At 44.1% G+C, this 14,186-nt stretch overlaps 1 protein-coding gene across 2 annotated transcripts in view; it reads right to left on the reverse strand.

Annotated features, from left to right (window-relative positions):
• The window catches only part of SERAC1 (serine active site containing 1), a 284,627-nt gene that overhangs the window by 191,733 nt on the left and 78,708 nt on the right, over positions 1–14,186 (reverse strand). For both annotated transcript variants that reach the window (XM_044289309.1, XM_044289308.1), the window contains exon 2: positions 990–1,087. In XM_044289309.1, coding sequence (XP_044145244.1) covers positions 990–1,080 — 91 coding nt within the window. In that variant the 5' untranslated portion in view covers positions 1,081–1,087. The remainder of the gene's footprint in view (positions 1–989; positions 1,088–14,186) is intronic.

The following is a 14,186-nucleotide window of genomic DNA, read 5'->3' on the forward strand; positions in this document are numbered from 1 at the left end:
ATGAACATAGGTTGGTTAAGGTGCTGTACATTGAATATATGTATGTAGTGAAGTAAGTCTACTGTATTATGTGTCACTTGTGCAGGGTGTGGGAGACTAGGGGGCCACCTGTACCCCTGTGGGCCAGTCCGAGCCTGCCTATAGCATATGTAGTGGCTTTCTACATAGTCATTTTGCCTGGTCCTGTTAATCAAGAAGGATAGACTGGAGTACAGAATTGCTTGGGCCCACCCTTGGGGAACTTAACTGCTCATATACATATGGATTAGAAGTGTCACCAACTTACCTGTCCGAGCTCCAGCGCCACAGACTGGGGCTGAGGCACAGCAGTGTCGGATGTGCTGACAAGCCATGCCTCCTGGTGATGTGCCACCTAGGCCATGCCCCTTTGTGAGGCATCACTTAGGACATGTTAAAAAAAAGAAATTTGGTTTTCCAGCTCACCATAAAACGTGGATGCACGGAACAAGACCAGACCAATCTTCTATGCAGAGTACAAAACAAAGAGAGTTCCAGCACTCTATGATTCACACAGTTGCTTTGTCTTTAAACTTCATGATATAAATGTGTCCAGTGTACACCTCCACCCACCGCCGTAGCAAGTTAACATGTGTCAAACTTCTCTCAGTTCTTAGTCTAGCGGAGTGCTCGTCTGCAGGAGTATAAGAGGACCCCACCTTCCAATCCTGGAGGTGGGTGAGGGGATCTAGGCCCCTCCTGGGGACGAGCCTTCCACATAAATACACCCATCACCATACATCACTTTGAATCGGATTATTTACTTTCACTTTAAAAATGGTGTCTTCTCTAAGGAACTTGTTCCAGAGGGACGGGAAGTGGGATTGTGTCTGTTCTTTTTGATGGAAAATTGTGATAGGATTTTAAAAAGAATGAATTTACTCAGTAGTGGTGATGCCCTACTTTATACACAGCAAAGCTAAACATGTTGGAGTTATTGGAAATAAAAATACAGATGGTATTGAACTTACTGATATCTTTCCAGCTGTGGTCACATCTTGATGCAGTTCCAGATGTAGTTATTTTCCTACAGCAGATGAGACAATGCACTGCTACCGACATATTTTACCTGCACAGAATAACACATTGGATATATAGATATAGCCATGAAACAAAACTAGGAAGAGTATAGATGTAAATGGCATTGAAGACATCGCAATCAAATATATACCCATCGATCTCTTTACATACAATCAGGGGAATAAGCTATAGGGGATGCAGAGGTAGCAGTCGCTACCGGGCCCAGGAGCCTGAGGGGGCCCAAAGACCCTTGTGCCACATAAGATACTGGCATTATAGAAAGTGCATACTGGTCAATTTACACCTCTGGCTGGAGGGAAGGGGTTAGGTTAAGAATTTGGCATAAAGGGGTGCCCTTTCAATGTTTGCCTCAGGATATGTGCTCCCCTGCCCCTTGCCAAGAAGCACTGAGGGACGGGGGCCCAAGCTGAACTCTTGCACCAGGGCCCATGAGCTTTTAGCTACGCCCCTGCATACAATGTAATAGCATCAAGCTTTTGTAGGGGTAAACCAGCACCAGGCTGGAGCTTAAATACATATTAACTAAAAGACAATTGTCATATGGAATTTGAAAAAAATACCCAGTGAACATAAAGATGCGATTACATGGGCTAGTAGTGTGCTGCCTGATCATAAATATTTTTAATCTGCGGATTTTGTTGCAGATATTACATGGATCCATTTACAGTATCTCACAAAAGTGAGTACACCCCTCACATTTTTATCTTTTCATGGGACAACACTGAAGTTATGACCCTTTGATACAATGTAAAGTAGTCAGTGTACGGCTTGTTTAACAGTGTAAATTTGGTGTTCCCTCAAAGTAACTCAACACACAGCCATTAATGTCTAAACCGCTGGCAATAAAAGGGAGAACACCCCTAAGTGAAAATGGCCAAATTGTAGCCAAAGTGTCAGTATTTTGTGTGGCCACCATTATTTTCCAGCACTGCCTTAACTCTCTTGGGCATGGAGTTCACTAGAGCTTAACAGGTTGCCACTGGAATCCTCTTCCACTCCTCCATGACGACATCACGGAGCTGGTCGATGTATGAAGATGCCCCACAGATGCTCAATGGAGTTTAGGTCTGGAGATATGCTTGGCTAGTCCAGCACCTTTACCCTCAGTTTCTTTAGCAAAGCAGTAGTCGCCTGGGGGGGGGGGGGGGGGGGGCAGTTTCCAAATGAATGGGATCATGCTCTGCTTCAGTATGTCACAATACATGTTGGCATTCATGGTTCCCTTAATGAACTGTAGTTCCCCACTGCCGGCAGCACTCATGTAGCCCCAAACCATGACACTTCCACCACCATGCTTGACTGTAGGCATGACACATTTGTCTTTGTCCTCCTCACCTGGTTGCCGCCACACATGCCTGACACCATCTGAACCAAATTAGTTTATCGTGGTCTCATCAGACCAAGGACATGGTTCCAGTAATCCATGTCCTTAGTCTGCATGTCTTCAGCAAACTGTTTGCAGGCTTTCTTGTGCATCATCTTTAGAAGAGACTTCCTTTTGGGACAACAGCCATGCAGACCAATTTGATGCAGTGTGCGGCATATGGTCTGAGCACTAACAGACTGACCTCCCACCCCTTTAACCTCTGCAGCAATGTTGGCAGCACACGTATGTCTATTTTGAAAAGACAACCTCTGGATATGGCACTGAGCACGTGGACTTCTTTGGTCAACCATGGCGATGCCTGTTCCGAATGCAACCTGTCTTGTTGAAGCGCTGTATGGTCTTGGCCACCATGCTGCAGCTCAGTTTTAGGGTGCTGGCAATCTTCTTATAGCCTAGACCAGTGATCGCTAACCTCCGACACTCCAGTTGCGGTTAAAGTACAACTCCCAGCATGCTCCATTCATTTCTATAGAGTTCTGAGAACAGCCAAGCAAGTGTACATCTTGGGAGTTGTAGTTTTATCACAGCTGGCATGCCGGAGGTTAGCCATCACAGGCCTAGACCATGTTTATGTAGAGCAACAATTATTTTCTTCATATAAGCTATGAGCAGACATAGATATGAATCACTGGGAAATATTTATCAAGACTGGCATCCCCATATACCAGTATTGATCCCCTGTGTACTGGAATGAGATGTGCCTAATTTATTAAGAGGCAGATGGCAGTTTGGCAGTACAGGTGCAGTACAGACTAGCGTTTGAGAGCGTATTGCCAGAAGCTGCCTGAATGTCCACCGGCTCCAATCAGTCGCAACCAGACAAATATGTTGAGAATCCACCAAACTAAACCCGCTGCGTGCAATGGGGTCGGTGGGCATTCGGGAAGCTTCGGCAATGCCAGACGCAGAGAGCTCCGGCAGGCTTTTCGATGCCAGAACAGCCTGCCGGAGCTCTCATCCGCTGGTGTGGAACTAGCTTTAGGGAAGGCACAGACTTGAGCTATAACTCATACCAATTTCTGGCACAAGTTATAGTAAGTCCGAAGGCTCCACCTTTCCGCTAAACCCCACCCCCTTTCTTAACACTTAAGAAAAGTGTTGAGAAGCTCAAAAAGTCACAAATTATGGTACAAATATGGCGTACACCATAATGTCACTTTTAAATGCCACAATAGTGGCATGAACAAATTGGTAAATGCCCCTCATTTACTAATGTATGCTGCTTCTGTTAACCCCCTCTTACCATTATAATCTTTGGCAAGTGTGGCACAAAAGACTTTTTGTGGGAAAGTCACAACCTTTTGGGGCACAGTTTACACAAAAAAGAAATTAGTGTAAACAGATTAGGGAACTACAGTTTTATCAGCTAAAACCTGCATCACAACCACTGCAATTTGTTGTAGACCATGTACAGAGTCACCACTACACTTTTCTGGCAGGTATAATTACACCGCAACACCTAACCCCGTCAGCTCCTCTCTCAACGGTTTTATTTTTGTTGAGCAGTTTCTTAGTGGAGTAAAAGATCTTATACGTTCTAGCCAGAATATTTCTAGTCATCTAAGGGCTCATGCACACAGCTTTAGTTGTTTTTACCATCCACCGGCCAAGATCCTGCTGCATTCCCCCCCCCGTCATTAATGTCCGCATCCATATGTCTGTTCTGCGGACCTACAAAAATTGTAGAACATGTCCTATTCTTGTCCGTTTTGCAGACCACGGTTGGTGCATGAGGCTTAATATAAAGTGTCCACATAAAAACTAGCGTCAGCAGTTCTATGTACACTGAGGTACCTTATACATATAAATACTATGGCCATGGACACTCATTTTTCAGGATCTTCAAGATGTCTGCCAGCTTTCAGTCAGTGGGAGATTTCACATGGGAGTATTCAGTCTCGGACCACGCTCATTGTGACAGCTGTATTTCCTGAACAGGACACTGTTCCTGTAACCTGAACTCACAGCATCATAATGATTTGTGATGCTGTGTCTTCCTGCCTGACTGAATTGTAGCAGAAGACTAAAGAACCATTCACAAGTCTGCAAGTGTTTTGCGGTCCACAAATTGTGGATCCGCAAAACATGGACACTGGTGGACCGCACGTGCCAGGCAATTTAAATAGAAATGCCTTTTCAAGTCTGTGTCTGCGGATAAGAATAGGACATGTTCTATATTTTTGCGGAACGGAAGCGCAGAAGCGGACAGCACACTGTGTGCTGTCCGCATCTTTTCCGGCCCCATTGAAAATGAACGGGTCCGCATCTGTTCCAAAAAATTGCGGAGGTGTGAATGGAGCTTTACAGTCAGGCTACTTTCACATCAGCCTTTTGGCATTCTGGTTTTGAGATCTGGCAGATGTGAAAGCAGCATCAGGAAGGGAGTTCATGTCAGAGGAGCACTGTTCAGTTTGGGAAATACAACTGTCACACCAAGTGTGTTTCCTGGACTGAATACACTCGTGTAAAACTGGCCACTGGCTCAGAATTAGGGTCCATTCACACATCCACAAAACATGGACATCGGCAAAGTGCGTTCCGCATTTTGCGGACCGCACTTTGCCAGCACTTAATAGAAAATGCCTTTTCTTGTCTGCAATTGCAGATAAGAATAGGATAGGTTCTATTTTTTTCGGGATCGGAATTGCGGATTCGCAATTCTGGATCCGGACAGCACTTCGTGCTGCCCCATAGAAATGAATGTGTCCGCAGAATTTCGGACGTGTGAATGGACCCTTTCATCTGATATAATAACTATTTGGAGCCTGCAGCATTATGATTTTATATATATATATATATATATATATATACACACACACACAAACACACAGTATGTTATTATATGAGATTTTTTTTTATTTTATCAGTCTATATTCCTTCTATGGATGACCTAGAACAGCAGAGGTGTATGGAGTGATGGAAGGCTGCGCCCCGCTCCTTACAAGTCTGCTGGGTATACAGAAATGGTGAGGGATGGTGCTAAGCTGGTCCTGTATCTATCACACACCGTTATAATAAAAAGGATATTTTCGTATGGCCATAGTGTTGGCCAGTGATTCATAAGCATTAGAGATGAGCGAATTGATTCTAAAATTTGAAAAATCAACCAGAATAAAAAATAAATAAAAAAAATCAGATTTTAAAGAACTCAGATTTTGTGTGATTTAATTTAGGAGAATCAAAGGAAGAATAACAGTGACTGAGAGCGACTTTTCCAGGCAATCTGAGCACTTTTAATTCAGGTCGAACTTATTTGGTCCACAGTTGAAATAGCTGACCGATTCAGGCCAATTGAATTTTAGGAAACATTATCTCGAAGCTGCAAGGTAGGGCTCTTTCAGAATATGGAGAACAACTGAGGCACACATGAGGGGGGGAAAGTATATAGACAATTGTATGCAGAGAAAGTATTTAAAGGGCATTTGTCAGTAGATTTGTACCTGTTCCATGTGCACTTGGTAGTAAGCGCGCACTATGACCCGATGCTGTGTGACGTCAGTATCCAGCGCAGCGTGCAGAGAAGAGGAAGGAGCTGTGGAGCAGCGCCCCTACAGGAAAGGTAAGTATTTTATTTCACTGGCGCTGGGGACATGGCACTGAAGGGGGACAGCCGGCAATGGACGGCATGGAGGGGCTGATCTGATGGCACTGGGGGACATGAAGAGGTTGATCTGATGGCACTGGGGGAGTGGAGCTGAAGGCATTGGGGTGGGGGAGAGCTAATGGCACTGGGAGAACTGATGCACTTGGGCTGATCACGCAGGGGGGAACGAAGGGTGTTGGGGACTGATGGCAGGGGGTCTGATGAGTTTTTATAAAGGAAAACAGTCTATTAATTTAATTGATTGAATGAATGAAGTGGCTCACTGCTGTTAGTGGGTGGTGTGGTGCTACAAGCTGAAATTGAGGACGCCTCACCTCAATGTGACAAGTAAATTTAAAAAGTAGAAGAGCGAGCACTCACTATATGAATACTCAGATTTATTGGTTAAAATTTCAAAATGATGCAATAAAATGAATTAATAACATACAATAGTAAAATATTAATAACATATGATATAAAACTGGTCGACCATGTGTGAACCAAATTGGGATATTGCGTTGCAATAATTGATGGAGGAACAGACACATAAAATGGTGCTACAGCGGTATCCTAGTGAAGAAATAAATAAGTGAGTGACAAAGCAAGTTCATACAAAACCAATAATTGTGTATAAGTAATCAAGGGTGGGTTAAACCATATCCATAATGTTTCAAAATCCACAGTGTTGCAAAACATGAGTCAAGTTTATAGACGTAAAAATAATGTTGCAATGATGAAGTGAAAAAAAGGGGGACACCTGATGGAGCCCTGCGCGACCGTGCACGCTTATATGTTCAAAGTTCCTCCTCTGATGTTGAGAAAAAAAACACATCAACCAGTATGCCGTACACCGTATCAAATACCTCAGCCGTTAGCTGTATTAGATATGCTTGATATTAGCAGCTGGACTTATGCCTCTATATGGGAGATAGTCCTTCCTGAGGAATAAGGAGTCTTACCTCCTTTAATGCTGTATTCAGGATCTGTGTCTTTATCCGTTGTAAGAGGTGAGCTGAAGACCACGCTCTCGTCCTCACTGCTTGCAGGCGCTGACAATCAAGCCCGATCTCGCGATACTACGAGTGGGACTTCCGTCCGGTCTCTGTATTCACTCAGACGTTGTAAGGCAGTTGAATTGTCACAAGGTAGCAGTTTTTAGAAATTACTTTTTATCGCATGGCCATGCAAAAAGTCCTTCTCATGGAGGTTTCAGCAGAGTGTCTGATAGCTCAGACGCGTTTCGGGACAGTTCCAATCCCTTTCTCAGTGGTGATAGCAGGCACTCCTAACCTCCTCCTTTTTAAGCATTTATAGGGTATCTTACAAGTCCTGGTTGTGTAGTCCGGAATTGGAGTATCAATAGGTGATTTTCGCCATGATGCGGTTATATTGCGTTTTTGTTGCGGTTTATTCGGTTGATGCGTTTTTATTAAATTCTTATTCCATTAGTTGCGATATATCTGCATATGTTATTAAAAACGCTTAAAAGAATAAAATTATAAAAATATAGTGTTTTATCACTCAAATATTACAATGTAAAAACCAGGATCCAATGACATAAATATAGGTGACTGGAAGAGTTGTAAGATAGACATGGAGAAGGTCGGATTGGATGAGGGTCCCAAACCAGAGGGCGGGTCCCAGCGCCGATAAACGGCCAGACTTGGGAGCCGACATCGGGGATGGGGCCCCGACCTATTAAATAAACCCGAACAGCTCGATATCAGAGTTCAGTCCAAATGGTAATAAGGATCCGAACTCATAAATCTGCCTGACTCTGCTCTGGACATTTTGTAAATCAGGTCACCCCCTCTCCAGTGTTGATCAATTTTCTCCAAACCAATAAATTTTAGGTTGTCCGGGTTACTGTTGTGCATATCTTTGTAATGTTTTGACAGTGAATGTCTGTCATACCCTTTCTTGATATTGGAGATATGTTCCCTAATCCTTGTTTTTAGGGGTCGTTTTGTCCGGCCTATATATTGACGATTGCAGGGGCATTGGATCAAATAAATAACCCCTGATGTGTTACAGGAAATACAATCGTCAATTACCCATACATATTGATTCTGGGTTGAGCGGACCTCCAGGGTTTTTTGTGGTGTATTACTAAGTTTACATCCTATGCACCTTCCACATTTGTAAAATCCCTTCATTTTTATGAAAGAACCTAGAGTATTGTTTTTGTGGATTTTTTTTTTGCACTGATGGAGCTACTTTTAGGCCCAAATTGGGAGCTCTAGTAAAAGTTATTTTTGGTGCATGTGGCAAAAGGTGACCTATTGTTTTGTCACTAAGTAAGTATGGCCAATGTGACCTTATCATTTTTTGGATCCTCTTATAATTATTATTAAACAGGAGAACCAATCTTATATTTAAGAATGTATCCTCTGTCTGCAGCTGTGTTTTTTCTTTGAAAAATTCTTGTCTGTCTAATTGTCTCAAAGTAGCTAGGGCTTCATTAATTATTCCTGTGGGATATTGTTTGTCCTCAAAATGAGATTTTATCTTCCTAGCTTCTTCCTAAAATTTTGCATCTTCCGCGCAGTTGCGTCTAATGCGTCTAAACTGTCCGGTGGGAACATTAATCAACCACCTTGGGAGATGACAGCTTGAAAAAGGAATAAAGTTATTAGTGGCTATGGATTTTTGAAAGGTACTGCACGTATATATCCCATCTGATGCTTCTATCAGTAGGTCTAAATATTCTGTCTTATTTTCAATTTTTGAGGTGAAGATCAAACCTTTATCATTTCTATTTAGGCATTTCAAAAACTCTTCCAATGCTGCTCTATCTTCCCTCCCTTTATTTGGAGGGAAGATAGAGCAGCATTGGAAGAGTTTTTGAAATGCCTAAATAGAAATGATAAAGGTTTGATCTTCACCTCAAAAATTGAAAATAAGACAGAGTACACTTAGAATACTAATACCTACCCAAGGAATACTCTTTTGCCCATTGTAGCGTGGATAAAACCCAATGGATATGTTTGTCATATATGCAGAGAATTTTCCCAGCATATACAGTAAACGTAGGGCTCAAATGCATTCTGAACAGAGCCTAGAGAGAGGCGTTCATAGGGTGAGTGTGTAGAAGCAAAACAGTGTCCTCCAAATAAAGGTGAGAAAATTCTGATCACCTGTTTGGGTTGCACCGGATAGGGTGCAACCACAATGAAGGCAAACTAGGGTAACACCTTAGGCGGGGGCCAAGCCGCCATTCAGGTGAACACTGGAACTAGTATTGGGGTTCCTCTGGACTTTAGTGGTCTAATGAACGTGTGGACACAAGGCGCATATCACAACCGGAATTTTTTAGTACAATCAGATTTATTGTAGGACAACACTTTTCGGGGTTCTAAGGACCCCTTTTTTTTTATAAAAAACACATAAGTCGTAAAAGGTACAGATATAAGTAATTATATATATACACTGCTCAAAAAAATAAAGGGAACACAAAAATAACACATCCTAGATCTGAATTAATCAAATATTTTTCTGAAATACTTTGTTCTTTACATAGTTGAATGTGCTGATAACAAAATCACACAAAATTAAAAAATGGAAATTCAATTTTTCAACCCATGGAGGTCTGGATTTGGAGTCACACTCAAAATTAAAGTGGAAAAACACACTACAGGCTGATCCAACTTTGATGTAATGTCCTTAAAACAAGTCAAAATGAGGCTCAGTAGTGTGTGTGGCCTCCACCTGCCTGTATGACCTCCCTACAATGCCTGTGCATGCTCCTGATGAGGTGGCGGACGCTCTCCTGAGGGATCTCCTCCCAGACCTGGACTAAAGCATCTGCCAACTCCTGGACAGTCTGTGGTGCAACGTGATGTTGGTGGATAGAGCGAGACATGATGTGCCAGATGTGCTCAATTGGATTCAGGTCTGGGGAACGGGCGGGCCAGTCCATAGCATCAATGCCTTCGTCTTGCAGGAACCTCTGACACACTCCAGCCACATGAGGTCTAGCATTGTCTTGCATTAGGAGGAACCCAGGGCCAACCGCACCAGCATATGGTCTCACAAGGGGTCTGAGGATCTCATCTCGGTACCTAATGGCAGTCAGGCTACCTCTGGCGAGCACATTAAGGGCTGTGCGGCCCTCCAAAGAAATGCCACCCCACACCATTACTGACCCAATACCAAACCGGTCATGCTGGAGGATGTTGCAGGCAGCAGAACGTTCTCCACAGCGTCTCCAGACTCTGTCACGTCTTTCATGTGCTCAGTGTGAACCTGCTTTCATCTGTGAAGAGCACAGGGCGCCAGTGGCGAATTTGCCAATCTTGGTGTTCTCTGGCAAATGCCAAACGTCCTGCACGGTGTTGGGCTGTAAGCACAACCCCCACCTGTGGACGTCGGGCCCTCATATCACCCTCATGGAGTCTGTTTCTGACCGTTTGAGCAGACACATGCACATTTGTGGCCTGCTGGAGATTATTTTGCAGGGCTCTGGCAGTGCTCCTCCTGTTCCTCCTTGCACAAAGGCGGAGGTAGCGGTCCTGATGCTGGGTTGTTGCCCTCCTACGGTCTCCTCCACGTCTCCTGATGTACTGGCCTGTCTCCTGGTAGCGCCTCCATGCTCTGGACACTACGCTGACAGACACAGCAAACCTTCTTGCCACAGCTCGTATTGATGTGCCATCCTGGATAAGCTGCACTACCGGAACCACTCGTGTGGGTTTTAGACTCAGTCTCATGCTACCACTAGAGTGAAAGCACCGCCAGCATTCAAAAGTGACCAAAACATCAGCCACGAAGCATGTGCAGGGACCAGTCGGCAGCACTCCAGCTTATTCTCCTGCTGCAGTGCTTCATGTGCCCCCCCTCACCACCACCACCACCACAGGTCTGATGCATCTCTTCTACACATAACAGATCAGTTATATCCATCCTCATACCTCATTCTTCCTACCGCAGTCACACAGCCTACCCCCCCCCCCCCCTCTCTTTTTCCACTCACTCTCCAGTACTCTCCTTTAACTCCTGACACATGTTAATCTTCTCTTGGTGGACACATAACCACATGCTCCTTATATAGGGGGGTTGGGGTATAGCGCAGATCAGGTCCCCCATACAGGACCCAAACTCACCAAACAAGTTTCCCATGTTTCTAATCACATACTTGGGTAACATAATAGGATTTAACATGTGAGCAACCACATTTACATGTAAACACATGTTATTAATGTACGATTTAAATCTACATCGAGCGACGTAGTGTGCTATTATGAAGTCAATTATTTACTCGATTATTTATGTATTTGAGTGGGAAACCATCCACCTTTTTATGTAACAAAAGGCTATTTGTCATTTATCTACCTTTCATTCAATTATTTAATCAATTTATTATTTATACAAATATTTAGTTGTCTTCAAATATAAATCATCATTCAGTTATAACAATGATAACTCCTTTTAGCTTTTATTACCGTTTTGGGCCTTTTTATTATGATAAACCCATCACTGGTTTTAATACATCACTCATATTAGATATAGATAGATATATTAGGGGTGGGCGATATAGGTGATATGCGATATAAATTTGGGCCACGATATGGATTTTCGCCATATTGCCTATATCGCCGGACTGCGATATGACCACTGAATGATTGCACAGAAGCTTCTGGCTCACCGCTCCTTGGCCTCCCGACTCTGCTGTACTGGCCAGGGCCTGGCGTGCACACAGCGTCAGCCCGCTTTACTGACGCTGTATGTGACGTCAGTCAGGTCCAGCCCAGTGCAGGAAAACGCCGCCACACCTGCGGACTTTATTAGCCAGCTGCTGCCGAGCACCCTGCAGGAAAGGTAAGTTTAATAACGGTGACTCTTGTAGGGGGACTGGGACTCTTGCTGGAGGATCGGAGTTGGGGAGGGGGATGCTGGAGGATCCGGGGTGGGGGGGGGTGGATAAGGAAAGGATGGCCATGCGGGCTGATCATCTTCTGGCACTGAGACCATGCTCTCTGTCTGAATGTATAGCAGGGGAGACACATGGAGTCTGATGATGGCAAATGCCACATGGGGCTCATCTAATTGCACTGGCTCAATGCTGGGGGACCCATTATCCAGTGCCATCAGATCAGCCCCATGGCATTTGCAGTCATCAGACATGTGTCCCCCAGCAATGAGCCAGTGCCATAGCCCCATGGCATTTGCCATCATCACACAGTCTGATAGATGATGGCCATGGGGCTGATGGCACTTGCTCTGGGGGACATGTCTGATGATGGCAATCGGCAAATGCCATGGGTCTGACGCTGACTGACAGCAAATGACATGGGGCTGATGATTTGCTATACCACATAAAAATATGGTTTTTAAAAAGCAATTAGCAATACGTTAGTAATAGTTTAAGATAAGGTTTGTCTTATTAGAGACGAGTACTCGATTGCTAAAATAATCGTTTCCTGCAGGCGCCCTATATGTCATCAAGATCAAGTTGTGCCTGTTTTGGTCAACTTCATGGAGGAGCTTACATGTGGGGAGGAGGAAGAGGAGGAGGTGCTCATAAAGAAGACCGGTGCGATGTTGGTCATATGGACCTGGTTTGGGTCTAAGGAGTCGGATGTGGAGCAGAAAAATATAATCTGCAAACTATGTCGGGTGACAATAATAGCGAAGAGAGGGAATACAACCAATTTGTTTCATCACCTCAAAATGAAGCACGTTTTGGAATATGAAGATAGCCAAAAACTGCGCCCTCCTCCACAAACAGCCAGTCGGTCAAGTGGAAAGAAAAAAGTTGACCCTTCCCCTACACACCAGCAGACCGATATTGTGAAAGCATTTTCTAAAGGCACTCCGTATGACAAAAAAAAAAAAGGATTGATATTACAAAAGCCATTACCCTGTACCTGTGTAAGGACATGGTTCAGTTTCTTACAGTGGAGAAAAGCGACTTTCAGAACATGATTAAGACACTCAATCCACGTTATGAGGTACCTAGCCGCAAATACTTTGTCATACAGTTTGGGCACTTCAGTTTGGCTAAAGTCCGCATGCAAGTAAAGAACGAACTCCGGAGCATAAAATACTTTGCAACTACTACGGACTTGTGGTCGAGTCGCACAATGGACCCTTACATTAGTCACACAATCCACTTCATCAATGACGAGTGGAAGTTGTGCAGCAGAAGCCTACAGACATCTTGTTTTCCCAAGGATCATACGGATGAACTGGTATCTCAGGGATTGAAGAAAGCGCTCGAGTCATGGGGACTTAAAGAAGAGTTACAAGTCTGCATAACCACAGACAATGGCGCAAATATTGTGAAAGCAGTGGAAATTAACGGCTACACAAGACTGCAGTGCTTTGGTCACAGGCTCTACCTCGCCATAGGTAGGTAGACTTTTCTTTTAGTCCTAGACTAGTTACATTATGCAGGGGTTGATGTGCTAATGATATCTTCCAATTTTGTCCTTAGAGAGAAGTGTGAAAGACGCCCGTGTTGAACATGCAATTGGCAAATGCAAGAAAATAGTGAGTGCCTTTTCTTACACTTGTAAAAGTAAGAGAGAAATGGCTAATGCCCAGGCTGAGCTAAACCTGCCTCCTCACCGTCTCATCACTGAAACACCAACAAGATGGGGTCTCGACAACAGATGATTCAGCGGCTGCTTGAACAAGAGAAGGCCATATCACAGGTCCTGAAAGCAGAGAGGAAAACCAGGCACCTGGTACCAACTTGGCAGGTCATTGATGTGTTAGAATCTATGAACAAGACCCTCAGTCCCCTGTTGGAGTTCACAGATGCTCTGTCTGGAGAAGAGTATGTGAGTGTGTCGACTGTCAAACCTGTGCTCCACCTTCTAAACACCACAGTTCTTCCTCTAGCTGATGATGACATTGACACAGAACTGAAGAAGGACATGAAGACAGCCATCCTCAAGTATTTAAATGAGAAGTACTCTGACGTTGCAACTGATAACCTCCTGAATATGGTCTCCTTGTTTGACCCACGCTTCAAATCATCATATATAGCAGATGACCGAAGAGAGTTCTTCTTCACAAAAGGCAGCAGCAGAAATTCAGGCACTGCTAGAGAAGCAAGCTGTGTCTGCCACAGAGTCATCACCATCACACACAAGCACAGGAGCTGCTGGAGAAGCCAAGAGATAACCCAAGAGGAGTAAACAAAGTCTGGGC

Source organism: Bufo gargarizans, chromosome 4, assembly GCF_014858855.1.
Source record: "Bufo gargarizans isolate SCDJY-AF-19 chromosome 4, ASM1485885v1, whole genome shotgun sequence".
Classification (NCBI taxonomy): Eukaryota; Metazoa; Chordata; class Amphibia; order Anura; family Bufonidae; genus Bufo; species Bufo gargarizans.